Source organism: Schistocerca serialis, chromosome 2 (genome assembly GCF_023864345.2).
Source record: "Schistocerca serialis cubense isolate TAMUIC-IGC-003099 chromosome 2, iqSchSeri2.2, whole genome shotgun sequence".
Taxonomy (NCBI): domain Eukaryota; kingdom Metazoa; phylum Arthropoda; class Insecta; order Orthoptera; family Acrididae; genus Schistocerca; species Schistocerca serialis.
The window spans coordinates 956,693,703-956,707,954 of NC_064639.1; the positions used below are offsets into that span (position 1 = coordinate 956,693,703).

The following is a 14,252-nucleotide window of genomic DNA, read 5'->3' on the forward strand; positions in this document are numbered from 1 at the left end:
TAAAGACCTTGGAAGATGAACTAGGGCAGCAAAAGAAAGAAATAAATGCTTATTGTAATGCATATTTCAACTTTTCTAGTAAGCTGCCTTGCGATGAGCAGTAGTTTTTATGTTCTTCAAAAAATGCCTATTAATTAGTAAGATTATTGTCTTGTGTTTAGAGTCTTCATCTTGAAACTGAACTACTATACAGCAAAGCTTCAGTAACAGACAGCTGCATTACAGAAAATTCCATCCTTACAAAAAAATGTGTTGATCAATGTTTCTTATGAATAACACTTATTTATTACCAGTTGTGCTGAAATATGGTTTTAGCAGTGGTTTTAATCAGCAACAGACCCACACTAGTTTTCTCTATAAAATGGAGATCTTCTTTAAGACAGATATACAAATAAATTTGGTAGATTAATACTTATTATGGAAGCTTGTACACTTAAAGAGGTGATGCATATTACTGAAGCTCAAATATAATTGTATAATAGCAAGTTCCTTACTTAGGAAGAAGCATGTAGATGATTCTAAGAACTGTAAGGTTCTGTCTTAATTTTCCAACAGCACCCGATCGTTTTGGGCAAGCAGGGGCTCCTGGTGCTGCAGTACTTTCAGGGCCTCCATCATATGCATTTGTTGGGGCTCCCGCATTAGGTATCCGGCCAACACAAGTTAACAGACCACACTATTCTACAACAATTCATGGACCTCCACCTCCACCACAACCATCAACAACAATGGCAGCAATGTCAACTACTACTCATAAAAGTACAGGTAACAGATGTTCCTACTAATCTGTGCAATGTATAGGCATTTAATTTTGTGCTCCTGTTATTATTGAGTATCTTCACACTTTTTTGTGTAACAGCTCATTCAAAAACCACTGGTTGCAAGCACACCTTGTTACCTTTTCTAAGCTAAGAACAGAAAAATAATGCATTACCTTTACTTATGTTGCTGCTTTCTGATTTTCCATGTAGTTTAATTTATTATATTCAATTTGTAGCTACAAGAATGTATTGAGCAAGCAATAAAGGAAAGCTAGGCAAAGTATGGAAAAAATTAAAACTCTGAGAGAAGAAATAAAAACTTTGCTGTTTGCCAATGACATGTAATTTGCAGAGATTGCAAAGGGCTTGGAAGAACAGTTGAATGCATTGGTTGATGTTATGAAAAGAGGTTATAAGATGAACTGCAACAAAAGTAAAATGAGGGTAATAGAATATAACTTAATTAAATCAGGTGATGCTGGTATAATTAGGCTGGTGAAGCCAACAATGCTTCACCATTGCTTAATATGTATGCTAAATGTGTGTGGGAATTGGATATATGTCCTAATCTCCTTTTTTCCCCCCCCTTCTCCCAGCTCATATTATTGTGCTCCCTCTCTTCTCTTTGTGCATCACCTCCTCCTTCCACTCTTTCTGTCCGTCACCTCCTCCTCCTCCTCCTCCTCCTCCTCCTCCTCCTCCTCATCCCCCTCATCCCCCTTCTCTGTCCATCTCCTCCATCCCCCCTCTGACAATTTCCTCCCCTCCCCTCCCCGCCCCCCCCTCTGCTCTCTGTCAATCTCGTCTCCTCCCCCTCCCCCCCCTTACTTCAGACTTGTTTATTGTTATTGCAAACAAAACCTTGATTGAGAATTGAGTTCACTTAAAATGAGTGGGTAAATCAGTTGGGATCATGCGTATGTGGAGTGCAAGAGACATCTCCAGCTGCTGGATCTGTGTGAGTAGTAACTTCAGTGACAGTATTTATGAAAGTTTAATCTGTGAACGCAAATTCCTGTATTCTGTTAGAACAGACTGGGAAGGACATAACAAAACAGCATATTGCTGTATATACAATTTTTGTTTAAATTTTGTATATGGAAAAAGGATATATATGAAATATAAAAATTCTCTAATGGTTTAAATGCCCTGCTATTGATGTTAAAACTGACTATGAGAAAGAAAAGAAAACTGTACATTTTCACTGCACAGCATTTTCTTTCTCAGTCATATTAAACAGAAAACTTGTACACTGCTGCATAAAAAATATAGCTTATGTTTACTAGAGTAACATGTTAAAAGAATATCTTGTGTTTATATAGTAGTGTAGGTTAGGAAAAGTCACACTAAACCTACTTGATAAGTTTGCTATTTGAGTATTAAAACAACTGACAGCTAAAGTAGAAAGGCTGTAAAATGCAGACCAGCATTAGCAAGAAAAGCATTTTTTGGAAAAGAGAGTTTTTAATACTTAAGTAAATATACATGCTAGGAAGCTTTTTCTGAAGGTGTTTAGAGTGTAGCCTTGTAAAGAGTGAAACATGGATGATAAACAGTTCAGGCAGGAAGAGAATAGAAGATTTTGAAATGTTGTGCTACAGAAGAATCTTGAAAATTAAATGGTAAGATCAAATAACTGATGAGGAGCTACTTAACTGAATTAAAAAGAAAAGGAAAGAGATATCACTTGATGGAATCAGTTGACAGGATACATCCTGATGCATTTCAGGATCATCAGTTTGCTAACAGCAAGGAGGAGGAAGGGGTTGAAAATTGTAGAGGGAGACCAAGGCTCGAATACAGGAAACAGATTCAAATGGGTGTAAGCTTCTACAATTATGTATAGGTGAAGAGGTTTCCATAGGATAGAGTAATGTGGAAAGGAAAGGTTGCATTCTTTTCAGGGAACACTAGTGAAAAAATTTAGGGGACCAGATTTGAGGCTGACTACTGCCAACATACGTTTAGTGCAAGGACCATGAACATAAGATAAGAAAAATTAGGGCTTGTATGAGGCATATAGATAGTCAGTTTTCCCTCACTATATTTGCTAGTGGAATGGGAAAAAAATGAATAGCAGAAGTACAGTGTACCTTCTGTCATGCAGTGTGTGGTGGCTTGTGGAGTATTTATGTAGTTGTAGATGTAGTTACTGAAATATCTTTTTTGCAGTGAAAATGTGCATTGTTTTTATACTGATTACTGAATTACTGGACAGCTCTTAAAAATAAATTAATTACTTGCCAGTATGTTGGATGTTTGTTGATGATGTTTTGATCATGGCTACTGGATTGACAGACAATATTGAGTGATACTGAAAATGTTTATGCTAAGTAGGAATAGGTGATATCCAGAAAGTAGTAAATTTGTTAACTTCCATGTCAGGAGATTCTTCTATCAAAAAAACAGAAAGGATTGGAAAAAGAATAAAAGTACCTAATGGTATAGGAAAAGTCATGCACGACACTAAGGAGGGAAATGGACTGTTAGAACTGGACAATATTTGAAAACATGAGCACTTAGAACTTGCAGACAGTGAGCAAATCAAAGATGAGGAAGTTTGTTATGAATGCACTCAAAAGAGTGGTGATGGCAGTTGTGGTAGTAGTGGAAGTGGCAACCAAATCACTGAAACTACTGCTAAGAAAACTGGAAGCAACACGGGTTTTATATAAAATCCAGTAAATAAAATATGTTGTGAAAATGAAGATAAAAGCAGCATTTAAGCCTTTGTTAGAGAATGTGTTTGGCACCATTATGAAATGCTCCTTGAAATGCTTTGCTGAGGGCTGAAATCATTTAATATCTAAATTTAAATCTCTCTTCCAAAAGTTTAGTTTGGTTCATTTCTGAAGTCCGCAAATGTTGCAGCTGCACCACACATCATCCCACAGGAAGACTTGATGTGGCTCAAAAGTGTCAAAGTTGGCAATGACACTATCAATCTACCAAACATTTCAGGCAGCATGGAGACATACAAGCTTGCAGTCACAGAGGTGAGCATAAATAACCTGCAGAAACAATGTGTCATTATTGCAATTTCTAAACGTGATTATACATTCTTTAAAAGCTATCTTGTTAAACGTCTATATCAAGTTTCTATCATCCTTTTTACAGGCAAACTTGGAACATGAAGTATGTGTTGGACACGATCCTGAGATATCTAGCCATTGCCGTTATTTGAAATACTGTGCACTTGACGTATTTGCATCCAATTTGACATTATATTACAACACTCCATACTTCTGCTCTATTAATGGGTAAGTATTAGTTATTGCATTATTGAAAACATCTTTACTAATTCAGAAGTGTGATGGAATAAGGTTATCTGGAGCAACTGGGGGGAAGCACAAGTATATGATGTGCAACATTGAAACAGTAATTTACTTACTTTTGTAACTGTTTTACTACTAAATAATCTTAATATGTGGTGACTTTGCATTTCATATGCCAAATTCTTTTTTCTCTCATTGTAATGCATTCCTCAAATCTCACCTACTTACATGTGTTCTTCCCATCTCTGCGTGTTACTTAAAGTCCAAGTCCACTCACTTTCTTCCATATACCCCTGTGCTCATTCTCTCCCATCATCTGCTTGTTACAATTTTGCTATTTCTTTCATTTGCACATCTTCTGCAGAAGTTACACTGCTTTGTTTCAATCCTAAATAACTGCAACATGTCTCTGTTGCTCTTTTTATTCCTGTTTCTGTTTAAGTTTGAAATGTCAGTTTTCTCTTAGTATGCACTGGGATGACAAGTCATGGTATAGTGATATGTACATAATTTTATCCTTTTTGGCTAGGGAACATGACAGCTGTTTTTATAAATTTCCTACATTGTAATGAATATAACAGAGGGAAACATTCCATGTGGGGAAAAATATATCTAAAAACAAAGATCATGTGACTTACCAAACAAAAGCGCTAGCATGTCGATAGACACACAAACAAACACAAACATACACACAAAATTCAAGCTTTCGCAACCAACGGTTGCTTCATCAGGAAAGAGGGAAGGAGAGGGGAAGTCGAAAGGATGTGGGTTTTAAGGGAGAGGGTAAAAGAGTCATTCCAATCCCGGGAGCGGAAAGACTTACCGTAGGGGGAAAAAAGGACAGGTATACACTCGCTCGCGCATGCGCACACACACACACACACACACACACACACACACACACACACACACACACACACATCCATCCGCACATATACAGACACAAGCAGACATTTGTTAGTAATGATATGCACATCTACAGACGTGGTGGTACATATGCACAAGGTATATAAGAGCAGTGCATTGGTGGAATTGTCATTCATATGAACTGTGATTCATATGAAAAATCTTCCGACATGATTATAGCCACACAGTGGGTATCAACAGACTTGGAACATGAAATAATTGTAGGAGTTACATGTATCAGACAGATCATTTTGGAAACCACTAGAGAATTCAGTACTCTGAGATCCACTGTCTCAGGAGTTTACCAAGAATACCAAATTTCAGGCATTACCTCTCACCATGGACAACAGAGAGCAGCAGCATTTTCATCGAGTTGTCAGTGCTAACAGACAAGCAACACTGCATGAAATAGCCACAGAAATCAATGTGGGATGTACGACAAACACATCCATTAGGACAGTGTGGCAAAATTTGGTGTTAATAGGCTAAAGCCACAGATAATGCCTTTGCCAACAGCACATCATCACCTGCAGCACTTCTCCTTGGCTTGTGACCATATCAGTTGGACCCTAGATTACTGGAACACCAGTTTAGTTGGTAAGAGCTGGTGGTAGGGTTCGTGTGGCACGGACTCCACGAAGCCATGAACCCAAGTCACCAACAAGAAGGCAGTGTGCAAGCTGGTGGTGGGTTCATAATGGTGTGGAATGTTACATGGAATAGGCTGGGTCCTCTGGTCAAACTGAATCAAAGATTGACTGGAAATGGAGATGTTCAGCTACTTGATGACCATTTGCAGCCATTCATGGACTTCATATTCCCAAGCAATGATGGAACTTTCAGGGATGACAGTGCACCATGTCACTGGTCCAAAATTTTTCGTGACTGATTTGAAGAACATTCTGGACAATTCAAGCAAATGATTTGGCCACCCAGACTGCCTGGCATAATTGAGAGGTCAGTTTGTGCACAAAATCCTGCAGAAGCGAAACTTCCGCAATTATGGATGGCTATAGAGGCACCATGGCTCAGTATTTCTGCAGGGGACTTCCAGCAACTTGCCGAGTCCTTGACATAGCACTACACGGGGCAAAAAGAAGGTCTGATACAATATTAGGAGGTTCCCATGACTTCTGCTACCTCAATGTATGTTTGCTTTACAGTTCTCTTGTTTTCTATACATTTATCTCCATTTATTTTTTTTCCTTTCCACATTAATATGTCTGAAACATGACTCTTTCTGACTGGGCTGGGTCAGAGCTGATGCAAGCATTTCCTTTCCACTCATTTTCTATCTCTTTTCATTTTCAAAAGCATTAACCCCCACAGCTTTACATAAGTATAATAGAATACAGTATATAATCTAGAAAAGTAACATGAAACTGCCAAATAAAATAGATTAAAGTAGTTGCTTTTACTCTGTAAAATGTAAATGAGCTGCTAAGATACCCTTGGATATAATATGCATAGTAAAAATCACCAGTGTAAATATTTTATTTAAATGTAGAATGGTTCATAAGAGGAATGTTTTTGTTAAGTGTGACCAGTTTCACATTAAACAAAATGTCATATTAAAACAATAATATTACTACGCCTTAATCTACATTAAAGATTCCAGCAATGTGGAGGCACTTAACATAACAATCAATCAACTCAACCAACTTCTGAACTCTGTTCACAAAAAAATGTGCTGTTTGATGTTTCACCCATGGCTGCATTGCCATTTTAACATCATTGACATGATGCTGGCTACCGAAATGGTTTTCTTATGTTAAAATGCAAGAACAATTGACAATCACTGGGTGCTAGATTGAGGCTATATGGATGGTCATGAAATTGTTCCCAGCCATATAAGACATCTGTCTTTATTGAGCCATGTGTGAATGGGCATTATTAGAAAGTGCGCCCCCCCCCCCCCCCAAAAAAAAAAAAAAAAGTTTACTGAATTACCATGGCTTAACTGAGCTTTCTGCATGGACTGTTGTATCTAATCTATTGTGGTGTAAAATAACATACTCTTGCTTTGTCTCCAGTGATAATTTAGCATGAAACTTCACCATTCAAGGATGCTTTTTTTTCTTCATGCCAGCGATCATTTTTGCACACAATGTGAGCAGAGCTCAGAATAGTTTACACATTCTGTAACAGTTTCATAAATAATCATTCTTGAAATTTGGAGACTCCTTAATTATCATCAAATTGCAAAACTTTATTTTTACTTTATACATTAACTTTCTGAACTAGTCTTCACACATGTTGATGAATGTTAATATAACCATCTAACTTACTTTCTTATGGCCCATATTGTGTTTTCCATGTTGTTGTGGTGCAAGCCTCTTCATCACTGAATAACTACTGCAACATAATCCATCTGAATCTGCTTAGTGCATTCATCTCTTGGTCTACCTGTATGATTTTTACCCTCCATGCGTCCCTCCAATACTAAATTGGTGATCCCTTAATGCGTCAGAATGTGTCCTACCAACTGGTCCCTTCTTCTAGTCAAGTTGTGCCACAGATTTCTCTTCTCCCCAATTCTATTCAGTACCTCTTCATTAGTTATGTGATATACCCATCTAATCTTCAGCATTCTTCTGTAGCACCCCATTTCGAAAACTTCTATTCTCTTCCTGCCCACACTGTTTATCGTCCATGTTTCACTTCCGTACTTGGCTACATCCCATACAAATACTTTCAGAAGAGACTTCCTAACATTTAAATCTGTATGTGATGTTAACAAGTTTCTCTTCTTCAGAAACACTTCCAGTGTCATAGCCAGTCTACATTTTATATCCCCTCTACTTTGACCATCCTCAGTTATTTTGCTCTCCAAATAGAAAAACTCATTTACTACTTTAAGTATGTCATTTTCTAGTCCAATTCTCTCAGCATCACCTGATTTAATTCAACAGCAGTCCATTATCCTCATTTTGCTTCTGTTGATATTCATCTTATATTCTCCTTTCAAGACACTATCCATTCCGTTCAGTTGCCCTTCCAAATCCTTTGCTGTCTCTGACAGAATTACACTGTCATTGGCGAACATCAGTTTTTATTTCTTCTCCATGGATTTTAATTCCTATTCCAATTTTTTATTTTGTTTCCTTTACTGCTTGCTCTATATATAGATTGAATAACATCGGGGATAGGCTACAACCCTACTTCCCTTTCATGCTCCTCGACTCTTTTAACTGCCATCTGGTTTCTGTACAAATTGTAAATAGCATTTCGCTCCCTGTATTTTACACCTGCCACCTTCAGAATTTGAAAGAGAGTATTCCAGTCAACATTGTCAAAACCTTTCTCTAAGTCAACAAATGACAGAAACATAGGTTGGCCTTTCCTTAACCTATCCTCTAAGGTAAGTCATAGAGTTAGTATTGCCTTATGTATTCCATCATTTCTACAGAATCAAACTGATCTTCCCCAAGGTTAACTTCTGTCAGTTTTTCCATTTGCTTGTGAAGAATTCGTCTTAGTATTTTGCAGCCATGACTTATTAAACTGATTGGTAAATTTCATACCTGTCAACACCTGCTTTCTTTGGGATTGGAATTACTATATTCTTCTGGAAGTCTGAAGGTATTTCACCTGTCTCATACATATTGCTCACCAGATGGAAGAGTTTCGTCATGTCTGACTCTCTCAAAGCTATCAGTAGATCTAATGGATTGTTATCTACTCCCGGGCCTTGTTTTGACTTAAGTCTTTCAGTGCTCTGTCAAATTCTTCACGCAGTATCGTATCTCCCATTTCATCTTCATCTACATCCTCTTCCATTTCCATACTACTGTCCTCAAGTACATGGCCCTTGTATGGACCCTCTTTATACTCCTTCCACCTTTCACTTTCTCTTCTTTGCTGAAGATTGGTTTTCCATCTGAGCTCTTGATATTCATACAGGTGGTTCTCTTTTCTCCAAAGGTCTCTTTAATTTTCCTGTGGGTAGTATCTATCTTACCCCTAGTGATATATGCTTCTACATCCTTACATCTGTTCTCTAGCCATCTCTGCTTTGCCATTTTGCACTTCCTATTGATCACATTTTTGAGGCATTTGTATTCCTTTTCCCCTGCTTCATTTACTGTGTTTTTATATTTTTTCCTTTCATCAATTAAATTAAATATATCTTCTGTTACCCAAGGATTTCAACTAACCCTCATCTTTTTATCTACTTCATCCTCTGCTGCCTTCACTGTTTCGTCTCACAAAGCTATCCATTCTTCTTCTACTGTATTTCTTTCCCATGTTCTTGTCAACCATTTCCTAATGCTCTCTCTGAAACTCTCTACAACCTCTGGTTATTTCAGTTTATCCAGGTCCCTTCTCCTTAAATTCCTACCTTTTTGCAGTTTCTTCAGTTTTAATCTACAGTTCATAACCAATAAATTGGTCAGAGTTCACATCTTGCTCCTAAAAATGTCTTACAATTTAAAACCTGGTTCCTAAATCTCTTATATTACCATTATATTATCTATCTGAATCCTACCAGTGTCTCCAGCCCTCTTCAATGTATACAACCTTCTTTCATGATTCTTGAACCAAGTGTTAGCTATGATTAAGTAATGCTCTGTGCAAAATTCTACCAGACAGCTTCCTCCTTCATTCCTTACTTCCAGTCCCTATTCACCTACTACTTCTCCCTCTCTTCCTTCTCATACTATCAAATTCCAGTTCCCCATGACTATTAAATTTTCATCTCCCTTAACTATCTGAATAATTTCTTTTATCACATCATACATTTCTTCAATCTCTTTGTCACCTGTGGAGCTAGTTGGCATATAAACTTGTACTACTGTGTTAGGCATTGAATTTGTGTCTATTTCGTCTACAATAATGCATTCACTATGGTGTTCATAGTAGTTTATCTGTGTTCCTGTTTTTCTTTTTTGTTCATTATTATACCCAATTAAAGGATCGGACATTCCATGCTCCGATCCTTAGAACGCCAGTTTTGTTTCTCCTGATAATGATGCCCTCCTGACTAGTCCCAGCCCAGAGATCTTAAAGGGGGACTATTCTAACTCCAGAATATGTTACCCAAGAGCATGCCATCATCATTTAACCATATGGTAAAGCTGCATGCCCTTGGGAAAAACTACGTTTGTAGTTTTACCTTGCTTTCAGCTGTTCGCAATACCAGCACAGCAAGGCAGTTTTGGTTGATGTTACAAGGCCAGATCAGTCAGTCATCCAGACTGTTGCCCCTGCTACTACTGAAAAGGCTGCTGTCCCTCTTCAGGAACCACATGTTTGTCTGGCCTCTCAACAAATACTCCTCCATTGTGGTTGCACCTATGGTACGGCTATCTGTATCACTGAGGCACGCAAACCTCCCCAACGACGGTGAGGTCCATGGTTTTTCCATAAACTTCACTAATCTGCCACAGAATTTTAAATACTTTTGTATAAATAAATATACATGAATATTTCACACCAACTGGAACTTTCAATTGACATGCATTTTACACAGGCACAGATGAATGCTTCCATTCAAGGGCACAATGCCTGGAGGTGAGGGCAGGGGGGGGGGGGGGGGGCTGCTTCTCCTCCCTCCCCCAGCTCCCAAGGAAAGAAAAAGATAATTATATAATTATAGTGTTGTCAGTTGCTTTTCTTTCAAGAAAATTATTTTAAAGTTTGTATTATGTAGTTTTTTAACAGGGTCAGAACTGGAACTCTCTTATGGCTACTTACAAGTCGCCAGTCTTCCAGGATATTAAAAATCCTCTATACCCCCAGGTCTAGGCCATGGTAAAGAACTGTATATGGGCACCCTTGCTTCCATTATGGTGTCTGTGTGTATTAAGTAGATGCAGGTGCTCAGCTTGCTGTCCTGGATTGTGACTACAATACTACAGTGATCATATTTGAAACATTACTTACTAAAATGGAAAGTGTCTCACATATAATTTTATGACTAGATCTGCATTGTTTACTAGTCATGGCTGGACATACTGCACCAAAGCTACGTTTCATGTATTACCTACAAGCTGTTAACAGTTTTTCATATAACATATAAAGAAAATTGTTCACAACAAGGATGTGTGCATATATAGATGAAAATAAATTATTTTGTCTAATCACTCTAATCATTATTGAAAAATTCTCCAATTGAGTGTTATTGGTGCTGTGTAAAGTCCTGTGCACATTGCACTTCGTCAGGCAGTGCGTTGCGCATTTTAGAGCGACCATTGTAAAACTATCTCCTGTTCCAGACACTCGACAGTCTGGTATTTCTTTGCTTCTCATGTTGCTGGCATCATAGTTGAGTATTTCTTGCCTCACACTGAGTTTAATATATCCTTACAATCTGCAGTGTGTCCCCATAATAGGAGCCCACAATTAATGCTGCTATGAAATAGTACATATCTCACTGCTATAAGGAACTGGTCATGTTAATACACCCCTTGGTCTCATCAGAAGGTGTATCATATGGGAGAGCTTGGAGCACACACATATGGTGTGCTCTTTCATTGATAGTTTCCTGTCATCCTGGCATCCAACACTGCTGAGGCTACATATCAGATGATGTATTTATTCTTCACTCTTTTTTCATATTGTTTTTGCTAAACCACTTCTCGATGTTTTCAAAGAATACTTCTTTTGCTAGTAGAACTTGTGCAGCAGTATTTTCTCTAACAAAAAGGATGGTGTCATCAGCAATCTGTAACATGTTGTTACAGCCATAATTAAGAAACAGGAGAGGTCCTGTGATGGATTCCTGGGGTATGTCAAGCTTCAGTTTTGACTCTTAAGTAGTTACCATGAAGCAGGTCTTTAGCTGGAAGATCTGAAGCTATCCTCATGCAGTCCCTGAACATTATGATAATGTATTTTAATTTATATAGCTCAGGTGTATAACACATCTTCCCTTTGCTAGGTTTTTCTCTTCCTTGTGATTTGTCTCCTGGACTCTTCTTGGGAATTTGTGGGAACATGCTATCAAATTTCATTCTTAAGGTTTGGAACAGACTTTCATATGAGTCACTGGCTGTCATTCCTGCAAGTTTCTGCTGCCAGTTTACTCCAGACAGTGCTGCTTTCACTTCATTTAGTAATAATCCTCCTAATGAATATGTAACTTGAGTGCCATGTGCTTGGCTGCAATTTACTCTTGTTTAGTCACTTGTAAAGATACCTAACATTATGTCTGTGGCACTGAACATTTTTCATACTTTGTTATTGGTTGTTGATGTAAGAAGTTGAAACAGGAATAATTTTGCTCACTGGATTTCTGAGTAATGAAATGTCTTCAACAGGTATGCTGGTGTGTGCTGTCCTGATGAGCTTCAAGTTTCATCCACAGAGTCAAGTGTGGCAAGTTCCTAATATGAGGATTGTTATTGACAATCCTTTTTCTAGATTTTTGTACAGTACATGAATACTTCATGCATAAAATAATATTTATATTTATACATGAAGTAGTTTGATATTGAGGTCAGTAAACTCTTTCCCACAGAGATGACATTCACACATTGGATGTTTACGTGACCAAGAATGTTTGTATATTGCCAGTGTGTTAAAAACCAATTGTAAAAAGTTGTAATGGGCATTACATATGCAATATATTTATTTTATTATGTAATTTTATTTCTGTTTACTAAGATAGAGTTACCTATTTTGTTGTAGAAATGATAATCAGATTTCTAAAACAGAAATTTCCATGAACTGTGTATCTGGTTATTGCACACTGAATTATAGGATGCCATTGTTTCAAATATTATCTGTTGAATATTGATAGCTGGAACATAGATTTAGCCTGTAAAATATTGGTTTTACAAACACATGATGTTCATTTACAAAGGTCTGGTGATCTGAGTCAATGTTTTACAAATAAATTTTTATATTCCTTACCAAGATGTTTCTTCCTTCCTATTACTAAATATCCAAATGTCCAATTAAATGTACTGCAAGCTTACATGATACATTGCTGTAATACTTCCAACAGACATTTGTGCTTACATAATAATAAACATATTACATGACATCTTGTAAAGAAAGAGTTGTGTGTAAAAATGTCAATTGAGAGATTCATCAGTATAAGGCAGGAAAAGTGTAAAGATGTCTGTTAAAACAAAGATACTGAAGCTGTCATAGGACAATTGTACCATCACTGAACATCAATTGACATATTTTATCACAAGGTGAAAGAAAAATGCTACAAAATTAATAAACATTCTATTATTACTTATTTGGAAGCATAAACACAATACACATTTATGAAAGCTGAAAGAGACTCTAAAGCATTTACTTTTATTTATCTTCTTATTCATCCAAGGATCACCTCAAAATGAAATAGGGTTTGTCAAGGTAATACAGTATAAATCAATAGGTCAAAACAAACAACACACATCATACGTAACCCACTTTATGAAGATAGGAGAGGTAGTCTTCCAACATTTGCCTTAGTGATCTAGGAAAACCATGGAAAACCCAAATCAGGATGGCCAGACACAGCATCTCCATCCTTGGGAGCATGAGCTCAGTGTCCTAACAACTGCACTGCCTCTTGCAGTTAGACCCTATTGTATAATGTTCCTTGATTTACAAAGAATTTATTTCTGGCAACTTGCAAAATAAGACATAGCTCCATTCTTCATTGTCGCACACACGGAGAAAACCTACTGATGGCTCCTGGGTTGTGAAGACACTGCTGTCCACGTTCCACCAACTCCCGACTCCATTCCTGCCATATTCAACTATGCTCCTTAGTTCATCTGAAAAACGGAGTCAGCAGATATTGCTGTCATTCAGTTTACATCTTGATACACGATTTCCCTGTGACAGCAAGAAACCATGATGACATAGTGAAATGTGACAAGGTATTGTAGTTACCTCATTCCATTAGTACCCACTGCTCTGTTCACTAAGTGATCTTTAACTGTGTAGTATGCATTTCTTATGAAGAATGTATTGGCTGTCTATGTATTTTAGTAATCTTTTTCATTTCTGTTGGCAGTTTATCATACAGTCTTATCCCCTGACATAAAATGTTGTTATGAGTTTTTAATTTGGGAAAATATAATTCCAAACTGGCACTAGTTTATGATTGTGTATAGAACTGTTAGTGAAGTATTTATTAATGTTTCCATAGATTTGTAGACATACTCAGTACTCACTTGGCATAGTAATGATGCCAACCCCCCCCCCCCCCCTTTCCTTTAACAATGAGCCTCCTTACTCTTACTATTACTTCAAGTTATTTTTCTTATGACCGTTTTCTGTAGTTTAAGAACTGTGTCCTTTTTTAAGCCTTCGATCCCCATAAAAGAATCTCATAAGGTAGTAATTGAGTGTACATAGGTGT

The 14,252-nt window shown here is 37.4% G+C and overlaps 1 protein-coding gene across 1 annotated transcript in view; it reads left to right on the plus strand.

Moving 5' to 3' along the window:
- The window catches only part of LOC126456543 (inter-alpha-trypsin inhibitor heavy chain H4-like), a 195,857-nt gene extending 183,059 nt beyond the window's left edge, over positions 1 to 12,798 (plus strand). Inside the window, exons 14-17 of the mRNA XM_050092291.1 lie at positions 556 to 765; positions 3,633 to 3,757; positions 3,879 to 4,021; positions 12,205 to 12,798. Coding sequence (XP_049948248.1) covers positions 556 to 765; positions 3,633 to 3,757; positions 3,879 to 4,021; positions 12,205 to 12,274 — 548 coding nt within the window. The 3' untranslated portion in view covers positions 12,275 to 12,798. The remainder of the gene's footprint in view (positions 1 to 555; positions 766 to 3,632; positions 3,758 to 3,878; positions 4,022 to 12,204) is intronic.
- The last annotated feature ends 1,454 nt before the right edge of the window (positions 12,799 to 14,252 follow it).